Source organism: Clytia hemisphaerica, unplaced genomic scaffold, assembly GCF_902728285.1.
Source record: "Clytia hemisphaerica strain Z4C2 unplaced genomic scaffold, Clytia hemisphaerica genome assembly, whole genome shotgun sequence".
Taxonomy (NCBI): domain Eukaryota; kingdom Metazoa; phylum Cnidaria; class Hydrozoa; order Leptothecata; family Clytiidae; genus Clytia; species Clytia hemisphaerica.
Window position 1 is genome coordinate 55026 of NW_027104383.1, and position 25413 is coordinate 80438.

A 25413-nucleotide genomic window follows, 5' to 3' on the forward strand; every position below is an offset into this window, starting at 1 on the left:
TGGAGTATAATTTTCCACTTGGTTAATATTTTGTCCAACTTTTTCAGTGCGACCCCCCCCCACCGGGTCTGTGAGAAGGGGCTGTTATTGGTTAATCATTGGAATAGATATTTTTAACCAATAAAATCATTTTATTTCGTTTCCAAAAACAGACGAAACCATAACGAATGCACGTGACAAATCAAACATAAGCAGTCCTGCTTCCATAGCCTTTGTTCTGAGCAAAATTTTTCCAGTGTGTGAAAACATTTTCTACGATTTCTCTTTCAAAATAATCCCATTCATCTTCTTTACGAGCCACGCTTTGTTTTTTCGTCACTCGTATCAATCTGACTTGTTCGTAAATAAAGGATTTCTCGTAAATGCAGTGACCGTAAATTTCAATTCCTAATACGATGAAAGATAGTACAACAGCAAACAATAAAACCATGAAAAGTGATGAAAAGAATATTAAGTTGAATGGGTTTATATTCGTCGATTCTGTATTCTCACATGCGTTTGTAAACCATCTTTCCTTTAACTCATCCAAAATTTTAGCATCGTTAAGTTTGAGAATAGCCTGTGAAACAAGTCCTTTTAGAGGTGATCCTTTAGCCACTACAGCACCATTAGCCTCTGGGATTGGTGTTTTATGAGCCTTGAATTTGCATTCGTACTTTTTGACGTGTGGGAGCACGAAAACGTGCTCTGCAAAGAAAGCATGCAAATGGCTAGAAAAAGAAGAGAAATAGAGAAAAATGGGTGATATCTTGTAAGGCTTGTAAGGCTGTAGTTACATACCCCCTTCTCATAGACCCAGTATGATTTTTTCAGCCAGTGGGGATGAAATTAATGTACTGAAACTCGATGGGGATTGATATTCCCATATTTTTTATGGCTGGGGATTTCAATTCTTTTGTTGTCCGAAAAGTCTGTGGGGATGGGGAAAGTAGCGTAATATTTTGTAGTGAGGATTGGTTTATTTGATTATTTTCAATGGGGACAAAATTGGAGGATAAGTCGGTCTGTGGGAAGGGGGTGTAGTTACTATCGGTCTGCTTGACAAAAAAATTCTAAAGTTCATACAGGATTCATAAAACGGAGCTTTCAATTTTAGGCAATGAAACTCAATCACTCTTAGCCTAAATCTACTATTCAAATTTTTCAGTAGATTCTGATTACTCAACTCTGGCACGCATAATCATAATTTCTAAAAGTAGTGGCTCCGTATGAAAGTATGAAAATCTGCCCTCGTTGAACTGATTTGATCTTGTTCATCCTGATTTGGGTAAATATTGAATGAGCTCAATTCTAATTCTAAACAGAGTGGATAAAATATTGAATAATGGTCAATTCTATAAAGCCAAATATTAACTAGGCTGCACGCATCCCCTGTGATATGTGTTGATATTGGGTATGCTAATTGTGTAAAGGTCCCGTCCGAGGGTTACCCAGATTGGGGTAACCTGTTTCGACTTTCATAAAAAGGATTAGAAATCCAATTATTGCATCAGCCTTTAGTCATTCAAATTTATAACTTAAATTTAATGAAATTCAAAAATCTCTCAAATACAACTTACTAATTAAGTTTTTAAAACAGAAAGACAAGGGAAACTGTTGGACGTGAATTTCATACATGTTGCGCAGCCCCTATATCATAACATATCAGAGCGGATGCGTGTAATCTAAGGCTTACCTTCTTTCGAGGAGTGGTAATGTAACATTATAATCATTTTGGTGATAACGCTTCATAAAGTGATGGATGCGTAGAGCACTTGCCAATGGCGCTGTCTTAAAGTAGTCAGATAGGACTGTATTATTGATGGTACCAAACTTGAAAGCTGATGTTGGGTTTAAGATCTGGAAACAAGAAGGAAAATGGGGTGTTTTACTCTGTTTTCGGGTGGTTGAGACAATGATGTGCTTTTGATCCCATGCTAGATTCGTCCCTCACAGTACCCCCAAGATTTCATCCTCATTTTCTTAAATTGTTGGTTTGGTCGTTTTCGGCTTCCCCAATTTTATGAAAACCAAAGTTGCTGAGTCTTGCTAATTTTCTGCGAATTACAAAGATGCTTTACTTAGATTATTGGTAATACAGGGTGTCCCTAATTAAAGTATCGAGTCGAAACACAACTATGAGTACAAAGTTTTATGTGCGTGTTCACAAAATTGTATTTTAAGCTCTCCCTCTTTTTTCTTTGTCATTACGATTAATTTATACGTTGTAACTACCTTTTGTAATAAACCTGTGTGATGGAGAACGTTCTTATATTTTAGCGATAACACACACAAACTTTTCTACTCAATCGCATGTTCCAACCCTGATACTTTAATTAGGGACACCCTGTATTGGTATGGTAATAAGGAAAGCTGAAGGACATTATCACATAACAGTTATTGTATTATCGTACAGGGTGTCCCGAAAAAAAGTCTATGGTGTATGGAAAGAAAGTTTTCGTGTGTGTTTCACTAAATTGTTTATCAAAGTTTTTCTGTGTCATGTTTATTGTCATGAGACATCTTTTATGAATAACTTTTACAAAAAACAATTCTCAATAACTTTAACTACATGAAAATTGTAAAGAAAGTTAATTATTTTTAATCATAATGACTGTTGTAAAAACAATTATTGTGTTGGTATATAATTTCTTACATTTTTTTAAACAACGCAACAACCTTCTACTCAGAATCATGTTCGAACTCGCTACTTTTTTTCCGGACACCCTGTATATCACCTATATAACTGTATTTAACATTTTTCACAAACGACTTCAGTGAAGCGGGTCACTTTTACACCCCCTTCTCTCAGACCCGGTGGGATTTTATCAGCCAGTAGGGGTAAAATAGCGGACCTAAACTCGATGGGAATTGATATTCCCATGTTTACTTATGACTGGGGATTTTAATTCCATTGTTTTCGGTCTAGAAAATTCAGTGAGTAAGGAAAAAAGATATTATAATTTGCATTGAGGATTGGCTTATCTGATTATTTTCAGCGGGGACAAAAGTATAATTTTCCAACGGGTACGATCATTTTGACCAATTTTCCTAGTAAGAAGCGTTCCCAGTGAGAAGGGGGTGTACTCTTATTCGAGTCTACTACGAGATTTTAACTAAAGGATGTGGAGTAGCCAAATGAGATTTCTGATATTAGTAGCCAGAACACTACTAAAATCTAGAATCACTCAGGTCACTCATTTGGGATGTTTTGATTTTTGTTTTTAGGTTTTCAGGAAGCGAAAGTGTTTATTTCAATATTTTATGTAGCTCCATGCTGTGTATTGACTGGAAAACAGCAGGACATCTGAAAAAGAGCTCTATGACCTGAAACCTTTGACTTCTATTTTTCTGATTATGAGGGAAATAATTTCAAGATGAAAATTGAGTCACTCCGGAAAAATGGGGTTTATGGACGTGCCACTAGTCAGGACCCTTTTCTGCAAATTTACTCAACATCGATAGCATATCTCCATATCTGATAGGGTGAATCTTTTCATAATTTTTATCATAGGGGAGGATAATCATTATAGTTTTCGAAAAACCTATGCTAGTTTTAGACCCAATTTCTTATCCTAGCCTTTTCTTATGCTGTAGAGTGTTTGGAAAGAAATTCAACCCCCCCCCTTTATTCGGGCTCCCCTATTCCGGACCTTAGAGTATGGGCCTTAAAAACAAGAAAATAAAAACCGTTCCCCTTCAGGCCACACACCCTTAAGGGCTCTGGACATACCCAATTTTGTGAAAAATCAATAGCGCTCCGCAACACGTACGTCATAATTATTACTTTTCACTTTTTTTGAAATTTGTACAAGTTGCAATCCCACAATTCAATGCGGCTCAATTAAAGATACGTGCAAGTTGTTATATATCTTTTGTCAAATGATGCAATTAACGTACAAAAAAGATGAACACAAAGGTTGGCTGCGTTTAGACCAACTGGCATTTGTAATTTGGCATTTGCTCATGAGGGATTCGATTTTAATAGCTTTTTCATTGTATTTTCTGTCATGGCATTTAAGCAATCGTCTTTTTAGAGTCATTACTGAAAAGGTGATTCCCTCAAGTTCAACTTTGACAGATCAAACAATGAAAAACATGGAATTTCTCAAAAACTGCAGTCAGTCTTTTTGCCGTAGGGCTAGGCTATGGCAAATCTTGCAAATTTTACAATCTATAGAAAGAACTGAATAAAAAACGTGCAAATACTTTAAAAAATCAAAAATGTCACTTTTTCTCTCTGTTTTGGTTCCTTTGTTTGATTCGAAATGCCAGAAAAGGGGATTCCTTTGCTCAAAATGGCATTTCAAATGCCAACGAAATGCCAACACGATGGCATCATTAGGCATTTGACAAACCGAACAATTGCGCAGAACAATAGAATTCAAAAGAATACTGCAAGCAATTACAAATGCCAGGCTGGTCTAAACGCAGCCGTTGATGGGATTGGAACTCGTACAAACACATCGAGAGTAATGATTATGTCAAAAACACAATATATTTTTAGATTCAGCGCGGTGCGCTATTTTAGAATTTGAAGATAAAACCTTATGTTTTCGCTTCTTTGACATGTTTAAGAACAAACTGCTTTTGAAAAAATGAATTTAAGTAATTACATCATGAGTAATTAAGAAAAAAGTGTGACATGGACCTTAATAAAACGTTATAACGACGCTATTCATATACTTTTCACAAAAAAAGCCTAATCTCCTTGGGGAAATCATTTTATTAAGTTAATGACAAATAATTTCTTTATTATGATTTTTTCGGAAAAATTTTCTATTTGGCTACATCCAAAGTTATAGCTGTGGAGAAAGTTGCCAAAAATGAGGTTTTTTGAGATTTTAAAGGGAAGATACTTCCACAAAAATTTTCCGAAATTTCATTTTTAGATACTAAATAGATACATCACCTGAACCAAAAAAAATTACAAAATGTTTGGTTTTTACCGAGATTAGGGCTTTGAAAGGTGAAACACTCTTCTTCGAAAAACTATTCGTTTTCTTCTTTATTTCATTTTTTTATTTCAATTTTTCGATTTTTAAATTCTAAAAAGGTAGGTTATAAAAAGAACGTATAAAAAAAGTTATACATTAATCTTTTTAAAATGCAGAGATTGCCATTTAAAGTTGGTGTAAAATCGAAAAATGTCCAGAGCCCTTAAGCAAAGCACCTAGCTGATTTTTGTTCAAGGTATTCTCTACCTTCCCATAATGGAAAGCATTGATTTCGTCATTAAGAGTAAAAGTAAAAATCAACACCTTAAAAGTTTTTTACTCAAGGCCGGTCTCCACTTTCCCACGAAATGGGTGACAGTTTTTTTCTTAACCTTTTTTTGCCTGAAGAAAAGATTACGTCATAAAAAAGTTTCGCATCAATAAACCAGCCATAACTTTCATTAAGGTGCCACCGCAGCAAAACGAATACATAGAGTTGAATTTGCATTCAAAAGGAATGATCTTAGCCCTACAGTAATTTTTGTTAAGAGTGACCTCTCATCTGAGACAAAATTCTTTCAAATGCTAACAAATGTGTCAAGGGAGTGATTTACAGTCTACTTAGAGTGACATCCGTGCCTTGTCTTACACGTTTTTTATAAGAACAATTTCATAAGAATACGAGGCTGAAATTTGGCCAAAACCTAAGAACAAATTAAGAAGAATCTGAACCTCAGAATTCAGATATTACTGAGAAGTACATGTTTCCATTTTAATTAATATTGACATTTAAGGCTGAAAAACTCATATAAATTTAAGAGCAGCCCAGCCAGATTCATATGACTTACTGGTCTTTCCTATAAAAAGCGTATATATCTGAAGATACTTCATATGTTATTTTACTAATGTACACGTTTAGCAACATAACTATTCGAATACGTTGAGGAGTAGTGTTTTTAACCTATGAAGAGCGCTTAATAACTACTTGTGGTATAAAAAGGGAATTTCCCAGAAAAGGGAATTTCCTTAGATTCATTTAACTCTCCAGGGATAAGAAAAAGACAAACTGATATTTCAAAATGAGTAATCAGATCAAAATAACTCCGGAAAAGTCTTTTTGATGATAATAAAACAATAGAGAGACCGTAAGATAAGAATGCTACCGCTAAGCGGAACTAAAATACTGAAAAACGCGCGCAAAATTATGAGATGTTTGCCCAACTTCCTTATGCGTGAAGCTATGAATGCCATCCTCAGAAGCTTTAGGCTTCCTCCGGTGGCAAAAAAGTTGAAGGAAGTTTTACTTTTTTCATTTGTTACGTCAATTTCGGCCAATGGAATTGCTTCATTTTTCGACCGACCAATGACCTTACAAAAACGTCATTTCGCTCATGTCGCGCGAAAGTTGAGACCGGCATTTAGAGCAAAAGTATAAATCTTACCCGCTGATCTTTCATGCCATGGAATGAGCTATATCCACCAGTCACCACACGATCAGCTGTTAAAAGAGCAGTATACAGTGATGTCAACACCAAGAAACAAAATGACCATGACAAGCTTACAAAACGCCCACTATAAGTCTTCGGGTTTGCTGCTCCTAAGTCACCTTTTTGGAACACCGATCCTGCAAAATATAAACCTAGATCTCTGAGCTCCATTTTGTTTCTACGCTTCTGTTTTCCTTTTGTTATATTAGATTTGAAGATGATTATGTTTTCAGATACATATACTGATAAGATGGATAGTAAAACAATGGCACCAAAATATATCTTGCCTCTAAGTCATATAACTCAAGAAAATACATGGAGAACAACTGTTCTTTTGGCATTTCCTTTAATGTTAGAATCTCGATCCGACTCTGCAAATATGGTAAAGTGAAATCGACAACTTTTAATCGTTCTTCTGTTATGGTGATTCCCTGGATAGCTAAATCAGCTTCTCGCCTCAGGACATCTCCAATCATTCCTGTCCATTCATTGGTAGAACGATTGACGCATCTTCCGAACTCCCCATCAAAGGCGACGTAAAGTTCAAATTCTGTATACATTTCTACTGATAACTCATACAATAGGTCTACAACGTATCCACTACATTTAGAAGACCTCCACTCACGTATATGAGTTGTTTTGTTATGAAAAGGAAGTCGACAAGACATGATATGTTTTTGACATTGGAAATGCTCACACGGTATGTAATTCTCCATTAAAAATGGCTCATCTAGTCTGGATACTACCGAGATCTTTTGGTTTTTACCGAATATACTTTGAGATGAAAGCTGGTACTGCTGGTTCAAATATGAGACTTTGTATACAGTTCGCCAAGTCTGGAGTTGCCAAAGCCTGATCATTCGTATTTCATCAGCCAATAGCTTTTCTTCGATTACTTTCCTATAACAAAAAATTATGAACAAAAACTAAAAAATAAATAAAACCTTTTAGTAGGTTTCACGATAATAGCAAAACTTAAAGTACTGAAAATTTTGAACCCGTGTATATTGAATGATTTTGTTTGTACTGAGTTTAGCTTTTCCAAAAGTAAATCTCGGTTAGGTGTAAATCACCGAACCAAATCTTATAACATGACCAAGCTTATGTATCTGTGCTTTTCTGCGACGGAGACGGTAAACTAATCTAATTTGTCTAGATTCTGATGAACTGAGGACGACGGTAAATCAACTCTTTTACCGTCCTCTTTGCAGTTCACGATTGCAGGTTTTTCCAAATCGCTTCAGTCACTCTGACGTCCTCAAAAGTGCAAATGCATAAACTCGCCATGGTAAAGGACAAAGGGACCCCTTAAAATTGTTAGTCAAAGTGGACTGTCTGACTATATATAAGTATAAGATAGCCCATGTAAAAGGGCTGAAAAGGATGTTTGAGATAAATTGAGACAGTGAAGATATTTCCTACATAAGCTTAATCTGTTGTCTTTTCTCGAAAATTTCCAATGCTATTAAGACGATTTGCTTGATAGACATTGGACGAGCCGGTTGTTGTCTGTACATAAACCCATAGAGGCCGTAGAGGGTCTGTTTTTGTTCTGTCATTGTTTTTTCTCATTTGAGATTTTTCATACTGATCGCTGCGATGGAGTGTTGGTGAGAGAGGGGAGACGATGAGAGAAGTGTTGTTATTTATAAATCAAAATTCATCGCAGGGGTGTCCGTACGGGAATTTTTTATCAAACAAACAATGCGCACAGAGTGGTACTACGAAGCGATAAACGTGAGATACACTCTGGTACAAATTACAGAGTAAGCTGGTTGGGGCCATTTTTATTTCAAACTCTCTTACCTTGCCATTTTAGTTGCCAAATCACAAATTGAGCCTCCATAGGGCATTGAAGCTGAGTTCAACACTACACGGTATTTAAAATATTCAAATTTCGCCATTTTTGGTGGCCGATCAGCTTCAGGATATATTCGCTTATCAACAATCCAAGTTCCTCCAGTAATCATCCGGAACTTTTCTGAGCGTAACCGGAAAATGAGATTCGTGATTTCCAAAGGTGTGAATAAGATAATCAGCTTAACATCGGTCGAGCGACTTATTTCTTTTAGTATCTTCCCTGTATGGTCATAAAGATCATCTTCTTTGATTTTAAAATCGATAAATTTAAATTCTTTGTGTTTTGAGGTTTTTTCTTTCCAGTCTATTATATCTACCTGACTTAAAATCTTCGAATGGTAGATGAGAATTAGTTCTTTTGGTTCAAATCTTGTTACAATTTCGATCAGAACATCAAACGTGGTTGGTAAAATACAATCTTTCGTTCGTAGGTTCAGCATATTTTCTTGGTCTTGATTTAATAACGATATAGTGATACCTTTTCTCTTAACCAAGGATTGTAACTTATCTTTCAAAGATAATCTTGTTTCCACTTCATTCCTATCAACAATTGTTTTTGTTTCATTTTCGAACCTTTCAACGATAGCGGTTCGATTTTCAACATAAATGATATTAAAATCTCGTGGTTCCTTCACAATGATTGCCTGATTTTTGTTTATTCTTAGTTGCCTTGGTAGTGAAACTTCGAAGATCCTTTGTTGAATTCTGTCTAACATTATTCTCTAAATCTATTTTTTTACCATCATGATTCGGCGATATTACGGCAGCTAAGGTTTCTTGACACATGCGGGTTGCAAGTAAAAGACATACTTTCAGTAGGACCCATTCCATCGTCTCTCTTTGTACGATTTCAATTTCCCAGTCTTTGAATAATAGTAGTTTCTACGTGCTCGAATGTGATTTTATATCTGTTCAATCAGTCGTGTTTACAAGTCCTAACATGTATGTAGGAAATCTTGATTAGCTCTTGATAATCCTTTGATTGCTTCTGGTACTCTATTATTTTTCTCTCGTTTTTTTATTACAATCGTTTCCCAACAATGAAAAACCTCTCTTTTAAATAAAGAAACCAACTGAAAAAGAATTGACGCAGATTTTCAGAGGCCTAAATTAAGGGGGAACAGAAAATTAGTACTTTATCAAGAAGCCAGCTTCCATTTTTATCGTTTGGTTTTGGGGATCAATTATTTATATACTTTAATCATCAATTTCAAGCAAAACTAATATATAAATATAATATAAAATTTCATTTTTTAATTCTCTGTGATTATCCCTTCATCCTTTTATGGTTATCTCCAAGTGTTTGTTAGCCTACCGTTATGTCTCTTCAAAGAGACTTTTCTATTTCCATAATGGTGAAAAAGAATTTTCCTATGGAAAAATTACGTATTTCTTATTGTGAGTCTCGAAACTTGTATCCCGCTGTTCATTTGTCTATCCTTTTCCGTTTTCTTTCCTGGATTGGATTTCCAACCAGTTATGTTAGTAAAAGGTCTTACAAAAAGGTTCGCGCATTATGTTTTTACGGTCGAAGAACCCTAGATCCGTCAAGTAACGGATATATTCAAGTCAGACTTTGAATACCGTCAACTTGAGAAAAGTGTTGACGTTTTTGGGTGTTAAGGATTCTTAGAGAGATATTTTTGCCAAATTTTGATCCGAATTTTAGAGGTTCTGAATTTGTGTTCACTTTTTTTTTCTTAATTGCATATAAAACTATTTAGACAATAGATTGACTAGCTCTAACCGCTGTGAGTATTTTTTAAGGTTTGACCTATTTGCCACGGAAAAAATGAAGATGCGACCTTTTTGCCAGATGTCGACACATGCTGACATGAGCGACCACAGAGTTTACCATCACATTTAGCTTGATTTTCTGAAAAATATCAGAAATATAAGTGATATGTGTTTACTTTGAGCTGAAAATATATTATTATGAAAAACATCTTTGAAATATGTTTTAGTTATTCAACTGTGCTTTTTAATTAAATCTAGTAAAGTCTAGCAGGAAAGAAATGGAAAGTGCTAATGCCGGCAAATGCCGACATCGGCACGGAAACAAATATCCGAGATATTTCCCCTATTCTAAGTGTCAAATTCGAAATTCAAAATTTCAATTTTTTTGATTTACTTAAAATATATCTTTCAAACATTGACGCCTAAGCCTTATCTCTGAAATTCTTCTAAATAATATTTTTGCTTTTTTAATATCTAATAAAGTAATCAGTGTGATTTTATAACAAGACTCGGTTTTTTCAACAGTCCTCTGTGTTTTTACCCAAACAAATAAAAATCCATCCCAACTATTTTATGCTCCATCTTCAAACTGTTAGCCTAACATTTCATTATTAATAAACTTTTATGGTTTCTCTTTACCTGAAAGGAGATTCCTTTTTATAGTACATGATTTGAAAAACGATATAAAGTTTCATTTTGATTCCTCACAAGGTTCTAGGAAAACTGCCCCCGAGAAAATTGCCCCCCGGAAAACTGCCCCCGGAAAATTGCCCCCCAGAAAATTGCCCCCTAGGAAAATTGCCCCCTAGAAAATTGCCCCCTAGGAAAATTGCCCCCCGGAAAATTGCCCCCCCCCCCGCCATCTTTTTTTCCACTTTTTTATAAAATCCAATGAAACTTCAAATGGCCATTGTAGCTGTAAAATTAAGTAGTTTTGTTGAATTACTCTTAGGGTACCTAGTAAACGGGGGTCAGCGGGGGTGGATTGGAAAAAAGGCTAAAACAGCATAATCCGTACAAAAAAGAAGTTTCAGATTCCGAAAAATTGATAAGCGGAGGAGGGGTTGGATCAACAATGTCCTGGGTAGAAAATTTTCGAAAAATAGATTATTTTGGTGGGAACTTTTTTTGGGGAATACTGTAATTAATTTTTTAACTGTGGTTGGAATTAATTTTAGCGAATGACAGCGCAAATCTGTTCTATTTCATCTTATTTTGAGCAACTTTGTTGAATTTCAGGGGTTATTTAGCCAAGAAAACTGAAATTTAATTTTGGTGGGAACTTATTTTGGCGAGTTAGTAAAAATTAGTTCCCTTAGCTTAAGATAGCACGGATAGGGCGCTTAGGGTTAAGAAATGGGGAAAGATTTTTTTGAAAGTGATTTTATTACTCGACTATCTTTCTCCACCTCATACAAAACTTGTAAAAGTCGTTTTTGAGGCGTCTTTTTTCTTTAAGAATTAAGAATTTAGAATTTTAATTCATTTGACGATTCAATGTTTTTGTATAAAACACATTGAAATTGACTATCCCTAAACAGAGAAAACGCTTTCTCTGTATTCCATGGTTAAACCACATTATTCCTTATAAAAAGCGTCAACTTAATGAAAATTACGGCTGCAACCTGCAACCGTTGGACCAAAATATAGCCCCAAAATATTCTAGATCTCTTAATCCGTTAAGACGCGATCACGTAAAATTGCGTAATCCAAAATCTCCCAAATATTGAAAATTGAGTTAGACTTAGTTTCGAAAAATGGAAAAATAGGGGGCAATTTTCCGGGGGGCAATTTTCCTAGGGGGCAATTTTCTAGGGGCAATTTTCTGGGGGGCAATTTTCCTGGGGGTCAATTTTCCGGGGGGCCGTTTTCCGGGGGGCAATTTTCCGGGGGGCAGTTTTCCGGGGGGCAGTTTTCTCGGGGGCAATTTTCCTGACACCTCCTCACAACTATGGCGTCCTAACTATGGATATTTTTAAGTTCAATGGCTCCTCTCACTACGCCCTAGTTTTTGTTGAGAGGATTTTAGAAATTTCTTCTCGATTAATTTCATAATTATAAGTCTTAGAAATAAGACTTATGGAACTCAAAACCACATGAGTGTTTTTAAAAAAACCCAAGCGGTAGCCCCGAGACGAAATTTTTTTCAGGATCAGGCAAAAAGCTCCAAAGCTTCTTCATCATTCAAAGAGTGTGAAACAACATGACCAAATCTTTTTCAAGATCTCGCGAAAAGCTCCAAAGCTTGTTCAAAAACATTGAAATCACGTATCACGCATAATGCCTTAATTTTTTTCTTCCTTCTCACGCCATCACGCAAAATAACTTAAAGAATCACGCCCCAATCGCCTTTTAGAATCACGCCCCAATCACATCATATTATCACGCAAACCTCTCTTCTTTTGCATTCTTCGTTATCAACATATAACCCGCCCCCAATAAATACACATATTTATTTCTGGTGCAAATTGGTATTTGGCGGCTGATCATGTTAAGCCAGCGATTTGGCGGCTGATCATGTGAGGTGACATCGTTACGTACAAAGTTGTGTAGGAGCGGGCGTCTGGGCATAAGGCACGAAGTAAAGCTGCTTTTGGAAAGTGTGCAACTCACTCCTACCCAGGATGAAAACCTTGTGTTCTTGTTGTTTTAGTCTGCCAAACAGAGGTGCTTTATGATGTTTTCACAAGGAAAAACCTTAAGATTGCAGCCCAGTCCGCTACCTACATTCCTACCCTCGATAATACAATTACTTGAGATAACAATAATATTATAATACAACGTTTAACCTAAATCGTATAAACATTTCGATAAACTTCTGCGAGAAAACATGGGTTTAGCTTTCTTTTTCTTTCGTATGTAACGGAAGCTGTTCATAAAATTAACTTGTAAAATGACAACGGAAGAAGAATCCTTTTGAATACGACGGGTTGAGATCATCTTTGAAGTGCAATAACCCTGGAGTGTTTTTAAGCGTGCAATATATCGTAGGATAAATCCTTCCTGAAAGTGTTACAGCGTGTGATCAACAAGGAAAATGAAATAAAACGGGTTCATTCTAAAGGTGCCAAAACTTGACGCAGCACATCAATGGAAAGAACAGGCGATAGATTTGATATGGGTAGCCTGATTTCTTGGTTGTGGCGATTCTCCGAATGTCCTCCAAAGGTTAGTTGACTTCAGCGTGAACTTCCAACGTCATGGAAACAGATGTGAGACATGAAAGGAAAATATAAGATATTAGGAAATGCTTAAGTATACACGATAATCAGATGAGCCGAGATGGTACCATCTTGGAACAGCGTGGCATTCATGCCACTGAGACTTTGCTCATGCGCACTGCACTACCAGGATCCTAAAAGAAACTTTGTTTCCCGTATCTTCGAATCGGGAAACCCCGCATATCTTCATTTTGACATTAAAATTTAAATTTGTTTTCTTCTTCGCAATTTCAATTTTTATTTTCAGATACTTTTAAATATGTTTTCTTTTTGATGATATTCCAATCTTTTCTACATAAGCACAAAACCACTACCCTGAGTATCAGAGGTTAAGTTTTCAAAGAATATATTAACCTCTGAAGACCAATAATAGAGATTTTATCGCGCATGTGTCAATCTAATCACTGTAGAAAGAATCAAAGATGAAGTGCAAGTATTATCTTATTAATGTCTAGCAGACTGTATCAGTATGCAGTTTACTATTTACGAATTGCCCAGAAACCTCTAAGTGTAATTGAAGTGAGTTTCTTTCGAAAGAAATCTTTTACAAGATCCCCAAATGTATAACAGTAATTACTAAACTTTTAATTATGGAAATGTCACTTTAATTGAATCGAAATAATAGACAGACTTTATGTTATGATTCTCTACCACTGACTCTTTTTAAAAAGCATTGATGACATTTATTAGTTGTGTTTTCAACGACGGGAATAAAAATATCAACTTTGAGCTTCATCCAAGATCTTGGATGGTCGTCATGGATACTTTTGTCTTCTTTGATTGCGCGCTGAATAGAATCTCGATTCGTCGGCACAGCGTCGATATATGATTTCGACTTGTGCTTTTCACGGTACAAAACTACTAATCTAATTCAAATTCAATCAAAAGTTACAGCCCTTTTTGTCTCCACTGCATCAAATTAGTATATTAATACAGACTTTTAAATGACAACGGTGACAGTATTGCGCAAAATAATTGCCTTCGTTTCCCATCCAAGAATATCTTCCCTTGCCCCTCAGACTTAAAACACAAACTTAATGGTTGTAAGAATTATTTTGCTTACAACAGACTCCAAATCGCTGAATCGTGACCAAAGTCATGTGTTTTGATAAAGATTTTCTCGATTGCCTCCAAACTATAAATATGCCGAAAGTTTTGATGATTAGGCATCAGTAATGACTTTTTAATTTGGGTTAATGAGTTTTGAGTGCTGAAATTAAACTTCCTGTGTATTAATGATGTGATCAGCAGTACGTAATCTTATTTGGAGAACCATCGCTTCCTGTAGCCCCCTAAAGTTTACAAGGATTCCACTCTTACTTTAGGTTACTTTTGGTTGTCTTTGAGCATATAGCTCTGGCATGAATCTTCTGATCCACACCACGATCTTCATTAAATCCACCATTACGAAAGGAAAAATGGATCAGCAAAGAGATTACATGTCTAAATTGAGTTTGTGTCAACCCTCCTGCACCCTGCACCCAACCCCGGATTTGGAGTTCAACTCAATAACTTCCTAGTGTGAAATAAATGGTACGCATATTTCCCATAAATATCATAAATTCTATAATTTTGCAATTTGCAAATTAAAACAATGAATAATCGAGTTTTCTTTGCGGTAAGCAACACGTAGGTGGATGATTGCTAATGACTTCAGGTGAAGTCAAAAAATATTTGAAAAAAATCATTTTTGTTTTATCAGAAAAATATGGTTTTCATGGGTTTGAGCCCAAAATTTCTCCATTTGGGCACAATGATAAAAGTTTTCTGCCGGGTGTAAAAAAACAGGGCACCATAAACATCCAATGTATATAAGTAACTATACTAAGAAACTTTATACCTTGAATTCAATTGAAAATTCTAATAATGTATGAGCTAGATACCTGAAAGTAAACATTTTGCCCTTGCCCCTGCCCAGCTGGCCCACAACGTTGTTTCGACGTCTATCTAACGTTCACAACGTCCATATAACGTTAGATGAACGTTGAAACAACGTTGTGTACCAGCTGGGTGTGAAAATCCAGGTATAAAATCACATGCCAGTGAGTTTATAAGACCCCGGTTGATTTTCAAATTCCACAGTGTTATCGAAACATGTTTGCTTTAAGGAAAGTTTTGCCTTTTGGTGTGACTTAGCTTTTGCTGCTCATTCAAAAATTTGAAAGGGGTACCAACCACCAGGCTAATGATGTATTATGAATATTATAGTCAGATCAATGATTTCAAAAAACCTCGAAGGGGCTAGATCCGGAACTCCTACATGGCAAATGAAGTCACTTACTTTTCATCCAGAACACCTGTGTGACCTGTGTGATTATTTTTTTTAAACAAAATTTCTAAAGGTTGGGCAAACTTGAGGCTTCATTTTTTCTTGCTTGAGAAAGGTTGGAGTTTCCTTTCTAGCCCTTTCGGGCTTCAAACTGAATGGTTCAGATCCCTCAAGACTATGAAATATCTGATATCATCATGTCAAAAAAATTTAACTGGTTTAAAACTTACGTTAAATTTTCGTGTTTTGATGGAATTAAAATCCGTGGTTTATCACGCGGGAAATAAACCAAACCAAATAAATATTTTCAAAATTAATTTTCACCATCAATCAAAAAATCTCTTTTGGCGTTACTTTCTCTTGAATTAAAAGAGTGAAGAGTTTTTGGCTATATTTGGCTATTGGCGAATTTGAGATTTTCTACACGCATTTTATAATTGAAGCTGTTCTCGGTGTTCGTTATTCAATTTACGAAAATAATTAAGATAATCTTTATATTTACAAAACATAAAATTCGATAAAATAGCCAGCTATTTTGATAATATTTTTAAAAGCAAATTATAAAAAAATTAAAAATATGGAGAATTATCATAATTACGCAAAGCCTAAGCCCATCATGATTTATTTTTACTCTTGATAAGTTGACTCCGGGTTGACTCAAATTTATATCTCGATATTTTTTCATAGAGAAACGTGTATATTGTTGCGTTGGCATTATAATGACGAGTGTCGTTTAGCACGCTAAAAAGTCTTCTTTTCGTCTTAATTCTTAAAAAAATACTTTGTTCTACACATATTATATCTACCATATCATTTGAAAAACAGTCAGTCTGTAAAATAGACATCACACGTGTGAATATGTATTTACCAGCACCAGTCGAACTTTTATCAATAGTTAAGGTGATACCGCCGTTTGAAAAGATTTAACAATTTGTGGTTTTCTGTAGTAAGCTTCGAGATGATTTTCTAAACTTTCATCGCAAATAATATTCGAATTTGAGGCTGATAAAACATTCCTGCTATAAATATGTGTATCAGAAAGAAACGGTTGCAGTATTGACGTATTTTCACGATTTCAAAGTCTGTTAAATAGCGATATTTCTTTGAATGATATGTTGACATCTCGAAATCTCTTTCCCTTTTTGTCCGCCATTCATCGCTTGTTCCAAGAATGCAAATAACAAGTTCTACTACTACAACTACAATCATGAATAAGCAAAACTCGTTTTGTCCGGTGTTTTCGGCGCCTACCCGGACAATACATAGGTAGCCGGATCAATTGATATCTACTTGGAATACAATGTCTGCAATCGAAAAATGTTTCTTTCCGAGTATTATTTTTTAACGGATTCCCGTACGGTATATACATTGAGCCACATGTACCGTAACATAAATTGTTCCGTATTTTAACGGAAATACAGCCACGTTTCGTTACCGTTTGGTTAAACGTAATTGGAACGCATCTGCCCGGCGTAAAATTCATATCGGTTTCCAGAGTAACAGAATTCTTTTCAACACCATTGTCTCTTAATGGAAATCGACTTCTAAAAGCTCTGGTGTCAGTTCTATAAATTTCCAATAAAATCAAAATGAAGATGAGATTGAAATACGGTACCCTTTCTATCAGCATGTTTCACCCTGTTTACCAGCACTTTTTTTTCATTGAAGTAAAATTTTTAACGATTTTCTATTTAGCGCGACGAATTCTTCTATTAATGTGATTTTGATGAGCTTCTAAAATGCGTAATAAAGGATGATGATGGGCTATTAAGAAATATCAATTTACAAAAAAAAAGAAATATCCTTTATATGCGTTTGACCGAGATGAAACAATTAACATTCTACACGCTAATGATTACAGTCATCATAAAAAAATGATACCATAAAAAATGGATTAATTTGCTATAATCATTTGACATGAATTTCCCTTTAATAAGAAATTACTTTAAAAAAATTAGTTTTAACCCAGGATCTGGCTGTGACTAATTTTTCCGTCTATATGATAGCGTAAGACAGCCAGCTCATTCCCCTGTGAACTCCAACCAAAGTCATAATATTTGAGAAAAAAGGGAAATTCCCACGAAATCTTACAACCACAAACAATTTGGAAGCGCTCTAAATTAGGTTGGACGGGGAGAGTTTTAACTCTGAGTTTTAACGCTAGACTTCAGACTAATAAGTCCAAGAATGGTCCAATAGGGCTCAGAATATAGCCTTGAAGTCGCTTCAAACCCCTTCTGAATTGAAATATTCGAATAAATTTATCAATTAGCCAAAAAGCGACTTTCTCGCCCCAACTTTAAATTACTATGAAAACGAGGAACTAACCAAAATTCCCAATATATTTTGACCGAAATTGTCATATTCCAACAAGTACAGTATAGAGTCTCTTTAACTCGAATGTCTACTTAACTCTTACAAGCTTTCTGATCCCTTTCACTGAGGATGCCTTAAAACAATCTCCATACCTAGAAATTTCCTTAACTCAATTTGTGTTCGCCGTGAAGGGTCGAGTTATGGAGACTTCACCGTACTACTCTTAAAAACTTCAAGTACTGCTTTAGTTTCCACGATACATACAGAGTATTATTACATGGCAAAAGTTATTTGAAATATGTTTGATATTTAACCTGCCATCAATAAGGTTAAGCTTTTCGAAGACATTGAAAAATAGAACACATACGTTATACGTCTAGACTGTTTCAAACTTTACAACTTTGGTTTCTCTAAGCATGTTTGATAGCATTCGTGCATCTGATCAAACCCAAGGTAAGGAAAACACAATTGGTTACATCTTCTTTTTATAAGAACAGACTATATAAGAACATAAAAAACAAGAACAGCTTCCATGGCTAAAATTATTAAGAACAAGACAAGTTAGGAACTTTTTAAGGCTCCGTGGACTCTAAAACACCCAATTTCTTAAGAAAAACTATTAGACAAAATTGATAACAAATTGATAAAATTAAGAACATGTTAAGAACTTTCTTAGGCTTAAAACTCAAAAAGTAAGAGAATCCAAATGCTTCAAAAATTTGGATGTTCTAATAAGAAACGTGTATATCTAGTGAACTTTCAATAATTTTCACCCGAGAGGTAGATTTTTACCGCCAAGATTAACAAAACAAATACTATCAAAACACCAAAATAAGTTTGACAACAAAATCCAATAGGTTCTTTTCAGAAGGCCCACGCAAAAACGTGCAGTAAAACAGCATCATTATCATTAGTGATACGGCTTGAAGTTTGAGAGATAAACAAAGCTAATTATTTCCCGAACTCTAAGGGCCATTCAGTTTTGTATTATACATTTTTTATAAGAACCTATTTTTATGGAAAGTTAGCTGTTCCTATTCGGGGTATTCAGCTGTAAGCAGTAGCGTGGCGGCCGATTTTCTTGGGAGGGGGGGGGGGCGCCGAAATAAAAAGGGCGAAAAAAGACGCCTCTGTTTACTAATTTTAGCGCCACTTTGCTCTCTTACATCTTAGATATGGCAGTTTTCGGCCAAAAAGATAGAAAATACCCCAAAATTTTCGTGCAAGATGTTTACTTTTCATAGGGGTCGCATAAATGCAAAATTTTCTAAAATTGCCTCACCGATTTGCACGAATTTTAGTCGATCCACCATGCTACTGGCTGTAAGAACCCTATTTGTACTACTTTTTTGCTCAATTTGAATCTCAGATTTAAACAATGTAGTTATTGTTGTTCATTGTTATTCATTCTTGACAGTGGTTGTTTACTTATAAGCTGTTTTGTTTTTGGACATTTTTGAGCTACAATTTTCTCATAAAATTGTTTTTATAAAAAATCAATCGATTGATAACCAATTCATCATGCTGTCCACAACATACATCTTACTACTGCTTTAAATTCTCATCAAATAACATCCAAGTAGCCTATCACTGTTACCAATACACCTTTTCGACAGTAGTCACGCGGTCAGGCGCGTGCCACTTGATTATTTAACTATCCCCCTAAACTCGATCCGGTGTCCGGACAAATCCCCCCCGGTGAATTCCCCCCCGGTGAATTCCCCCCCCCCAGTAAATTCCCCCTGGTGAATTCCCCCCGGAAAATGCCTACCCGGTGAATTCCCCCCTGGTGAATTCCCACCCATACATTTTCATATGTGTTTTTAAGTTTCGAAATCATGGACTGTAAACCGGGGGGGGGTACTAGGGTTGGCGAATGAGAGGTATGTGCGGAAGGGACCCCCGAAAAACCGACCCTTAGAGAGACTGATTTTTGCTGAAAAGGTGACCCTTAGAGAGACTTTTTGAATTTTTTTTCTCGATTTTTGAAAAAAATCATACCCTTAGAGAGACTTTATTACAATTTTTTCTCGGAAATCAAAAAATTTCCTAAAAATCCTGAATTTTCCGACCCTTAGAGAGACTAATTTAAAACTTTCAATCGAAACAAACCTCCAATTTTAGGGTCAAGGATTTTTACATGATAGTCTACAAAGTTTTAAGAATCACAACGCCCATTATTTTTGATTCTGAGAAAAGAACTGAAAGATTTTTACATGATAGTCGTCTACACAGATTTTTATATAAATATAATAAATAGTAAAATCGCTTATTTCAAATGACATGATTTTTTAGTTCACTAGGGGGGAATTCACCGGGTAGGAATTTTCCGGGGGGAATTCACCAGGGGGGAATTATCCGGGAATCACTCGATCCAATCCTTTTTTGATAAATTATTTTTTGTCTATAGGTGCGAAATATAGACTTGGGACGGTTTTTATGGGATAAAGCGGACAAAAAAATGCCCGCGCGGCAATTGGCTGCTACGGTCGAAAAAGTGTATATCAAAGTACTGCCACCTTCAAAAACGTTGTTCTATTTATATTTTTACCATAGATGCATCGGAAAGAAGAAACTTATATTGATGATCTGCTAAAAACGTGTCATAACAGTTCCAAACAACCCACAAACAACACATCAACAAGTATGAAATTTTGTTTATCTTTCAGTAAATCATTTTTATCGAGATCCATTTATAGTGGAAAATCTTCGTACAGCTTTCATTGAATGCAAATATACAATGTTAAAACCTTCTTCGTAATGTATCAATTATTAAATCTTGTTCACATTTTGCTTAAGAAGTTACCCCCGAATAACTTCTGCCTAGGTCCTCACGACATTCCAAAATTTCCCGTAGAAAAACTCCTGAACTCTTTCCTCGGACCTTCTTTCATGAAAACCCACAAAATTAAGTGAGACAGCAGATCGAATTTCCGAACTAAAGTTGGAAAGTAAAAACTGAGAGAGAATATTTTTAGTTGGAAATGGAAGTTTATTTCGGACTATAAACATTACAAACATAATAGAATACAGGACAGAAAAATTGTGTTAGTCCGGCCCAGAAAGCTGGCCATATCATATAGTGAGGAAGGAAAAACAATTCTGTCAAACTAGGATCTTTTGGGTAACAGGACAACATATGCGTTTTGTCCTTGGTACCATCGCATTAGCACGAGTATCACTCAAGGCTGATGACAAACCCCAATTATATTTAACGCGTATCTCGTAATAACATCAGTCGTGGCAATCATTGAAAATCTTTGAAGAAGGCCAAATCAATCAAATAACACGAATAACACCAAAACACGTGCAATAAGGAGTCAAGCGTCCCTTTAGACTGAATATCAGTGACGATCGCGATAAGGTAGATGAAAAACCAGAAAGATAGCTAACTTGTAGGTTTTTTATTCTAGATCCAATGTTGCAAGACAACGCCTTAAATAACAATGATTTTTCAATATATGTAATCTCTGTTTTTTCCTTACCTTTCTATACTCCCGACACTCTTAACAACATCCATTTTCTATGTTAAACTCTGTAACGGTTTTCACTGAACCTTTTTGAGGGCCCTTCTAGAGATTAAACTTTTCTCAAGATTTTTGTAAATCTTTTTCTCTTCTCAAGGACTGCTTTGTTTGACTTCACTTCCGTCAGATTCTATTGTAGGTCGATGATGCAATTTTATCCACCTAGCACTGTAAGAGCTTCCTAAGCGGTAAGTCTGATCACGATTTCATGCAATTTTTTGTTTACAATCAAAAAAAATCTTTGATACCTTATCGGCCCTTTTTACACCGGCCCTTATTGGCGTTATTTTTGGGTTTATTGTGGCGTGTAATAAGGGCCGGCGTTAAAAGGGCCAAGATTTTGTAATTTTAACCTAAAAACGGCATTAATTTTTTATCATTATTTCTCAATTTAAAGGATTTTAGGTATGATTCGAAGATAATTATTCATTGTTTTACTCCATATTTAAAACTTCAGTGAAATATTTTTTAAATATATTTAAAAATCAGTGATTTTCGATGGAATTTTCAACAGTTTACTACTGAAAAATGAAATTTTAATTCAAATTTTAGTCATTATTTATTAATTTGAAGCATAAGTAGCCATTTTTTCAAATTTTGGCGTTGTTATTAGCCCTAAGCGGCGTAAGCCAAAAATTAGGCTGTGACGTAAAAAGGGCCGGCGTAAAAGGGGCCGGTGTGTAAAAAGGGCCGATAAGGTAATCACGTTTTGATCTCTGATGACCACGCAATCACGAAAAAGAATTTCCAAAAGACGCATAATCACGGTAAAAAAACGTCCTTATCAGCCATCACGCAAACCACTTGAGACCTCTTGTAAAGCTCCTCAAGTGATTCTTTGAGAACCAAGTCCCATCTCTTCTCCCCCTTTATTACCGAGTTTTGTCGGAGGATATAAAGTGCAACGGCAAGTGAAGTCAACACAAAACAGAGTCAATAGCTGATGTACGGCTCTATACCACTTTTGCTCACCCAAACAGATGGCCGTTTTTTAGTGTTTGTACCGTCGTAGAGCAAAGTAGACTTTGACTTCGCTTTTACGTCCATCAAAGTTTACATTTTATCAGCGATTCAAAAAATATCAGTAATCTGATTGGTTAAAAAGAGTACAATATATCTTGTATTTTACTTGTAAAAATATAAACTGACGAAAAGATGTAAATCTGCAATCTAATGTCACTTTGCTACAACAGTGCACTTTTTTCCAACACAAAAAGTGTATTTTTTGGGTCACCAATAAACCAGTTATTAGACATGTGTTCGTACAATATATGGAAATATTCTACTCGTTCCGGCTAAAGGGTTGGAAAATATTGTCCAAAAAAATCTCGGAACTCGTAAAATATTTCTCATATTGTATTCCCAACTATCTGACAACTATTGGTAACTGATATTATAGTTTTGAAATCAAACTTTCAAGCAATGTCTCTCTCGTTCTCTTGACATAAGAATTATTTTTTTTGAAAAATAGTGGGGACGGCTTTTAAATTTGTGGTCGATATGGACTACTATTGTTGACACTTCATCAAGTGTTTTTACGCGAAACGAGAAAAATATTTCGTACTTTTGCCAATTTACTGTTGTTGCCACATTACATTGGTGGGAAAATCAGAGGAAAACATAAAAACATTATATTACAATTATTATTATCTATACTACCACCCCTTTTCTAACCAACTCTTACATTTTTTTAGGTGCAGTAGTGTAGTGGTCATCGTTCTTGACTTCCGTGCTGGAGCTCAGGGTTCGATTCCCACTCAGTGCTGCGATTCACTTGGTAAGTGAATGTACCTTGGCCCGGGTCAAACCATACTATGTGAGGGGAATAGGGTACCATCACTCTGATACAAGAGTATGAGGAGATATGCTGGACATTGAATGTGGTGTGGTTTTTTGGGGGGTTGAGGAGTTGAGGGCTTCCATGCTATTTTCTCAGCCATGTGTGACCATTTTAGAACTTTAGTCTATCTAGATGTTGATAAATCCTGTCATTTGATTTTAGAATGCAAATCGATTTAGAAAAACCAGCCCCTAAACAAGTAAGATCACAATAGTTTTATTTACAGTCTGGATATTCAGGCTACAGTTTCCACACAATTTCCCAAAAAAAGTTTTCAATAAAGTTAGAATACCTTATCGGCCCTTTTTACGCCGGCCCTAATTTAACGCCGGCCCCTTTTATGCCGGCAATTATTACGCCACGAGCCCAAAACAAACGCCAATAAGGACCGGTGTAAAATAAGGGCCGATTAGGTATAGAAATATTTTTAGTCCCTAAAATTCAAACAATCACTGAAATCCCTTATTTGGTGATGACAAATTTTAGATTATCGAAAATAAACAAACAGTCATTATTTTCAAAAATAATTGAAGAATCTAATTGTTTACATTTTGTCTGTGTTAATTACAAAATATCAAAAACAATTATCATCAGAATGTTTTTTAATGATCCTGTTTTTGTTCAACGAAACAGAGGAAGTCTGCGTAATCAACATTTTGTACTTCTCCTTTGAAAAATGGCGATTATCAAAACATGACAAGTTGTTTGACAAGTTTTTTTTCTAGCTTCAGATTCGGGAGGGGGGGGGCACTCAAGGTAAACGACCTACCGTACGTGCGACCCTTAAAGTTTCTTTTTTCAAGCTTCCCAAAGTGCACCGTAAGGATCGAAATGAGCAAAGATGCGAAATAATTTCACTTTAAGGTTGTAAAATTTCAACTTAAAATATCACCCTATTTTGTCTTAAAGGTTTTGTTTTCAAATAAGAGTGATATTGTTTGCTTACTCATCAATTTTAATTCACAAGCTTTTTACCATTGGATTGACACGGATGTGGAGTAAGATTGGTCAGAAAGAGGAAAAGAAAAACATTTTTTGCTTATATCAGCATAATATAACAATAGCAAGACACTGTCCTGATATGAAATATGTGCCTGATATCAAATGGGAAACACTTGTGTAAAAAGAAAACCTTTAAAATGGTCAAAAAATTTCAAAAAAATGCACAGTAAGTGTCTATTTTTTGCCCAAATTTACTCGCTAGATTTTCTCCACTCTGTAAGGGCCCGAATTCAAAGGCCTAATTTTGCTTTCCAAAATTTTACAGAATATCGTGTAAGCAGTAGACGATGATGATGATAATATGCTCCCTTATTCGATTAAAATCTATCTTTCTTATCAATATTCGATAGAGCATCAACTGTATCAAAAAAAATATTATAAGTATGAGCTCGAAGAAATTATTAAGAGATGAAGGCCCTCGGTTGCAATTTTCAGTGAGTTTATATAATGATCAGACCGGTGGGTTGAAAATGTTCAAAGTTCTTTATTAAGGGGGCGTTTAAATGAACCATACATTTGATTTGGTCATAATATTCATTCATCCATTTTCTACCTCTTTAAAAATTTCTATATATAAATAGGGATACATATATCGTCCTAAATAAATTGACATATTATTTGCAAAAATAGTTAGATTATTAAAAAAAAATTATATTATGATAAATGGCAATAAATTTGTAAAAAATTGTTTCAGCTCTGTCAAAATGTCAGACAAATAAATTCAATAAAATTTGTCCTACAATGTCAATTTTTCTTTGCTGAGAATTTAAATGGTTTGATAATAATGAGCCAAGAGCGCCATTGAATGAAATATAACCCTCCTAATCTTCTTCTATCTTTGCAAAGGCTCAAAACATCAGACTACATTTTATTGTATAAGCTCTTAAGAAGTTTGACATCAAAATTCTACACTGTGAAGGCTAAATGATAAGCGAACGTTAATATGGTACATCATTAGTCTATTTCATGGGATTTGTAATTCTAGTACATGATATCTACGTCAATACCACAGATTTAAAGCCCGAAAAGCTAGATATAGTGTTTTGGCTGAAAAGTGTGCCGTGGTTCGGTAGGAAATCCTTATTTGGTCACGTGACATTACAATAGAATTTCGGTGCTTGACCAATAAGAACCTTTTCGGGTTTTTAAAAATCAATAGCAACAATACTTTTTGCGATATTCCCTTTTTTTTGATTTGGAAAAGCTTAGAGTTTAATGTTTGAGAAAAACACAGGAAA

The 25413-nt window shown here is 35.3% G+C and overlaps 1 protein-coding gene across 1 annotated transcript; it reads right to left on the reverse strand.

Annotated features, from left to right (window-relative positions):
• Nucleotides 1-1639: 1639 nt before the first annotated feature.
• On the reverse strand, nt 1640-9277 carry LOC136819308 (uncharacterized). Its single transcript, XM_067075554.1, has 3 exons — nt 8210-9277; nt 6359-7303; nt 1640-1839 (listed from the first exon to the last, which is right to left on the reverse strand). Exons 1-2 carry the CDS (start codon nt 8977-8979, stop codon nt 6625-6627), a joined length of 1449 nt encoding a protein of 482 aa, XP_066931655.1. The 5' UTR covers nt 8980-9277; the 3' UTR covers nt 1640-1839; nt 6359-6624.
• Between the last annotated feature and the right edge of the window lie 16136 nt (nt 9278-25413).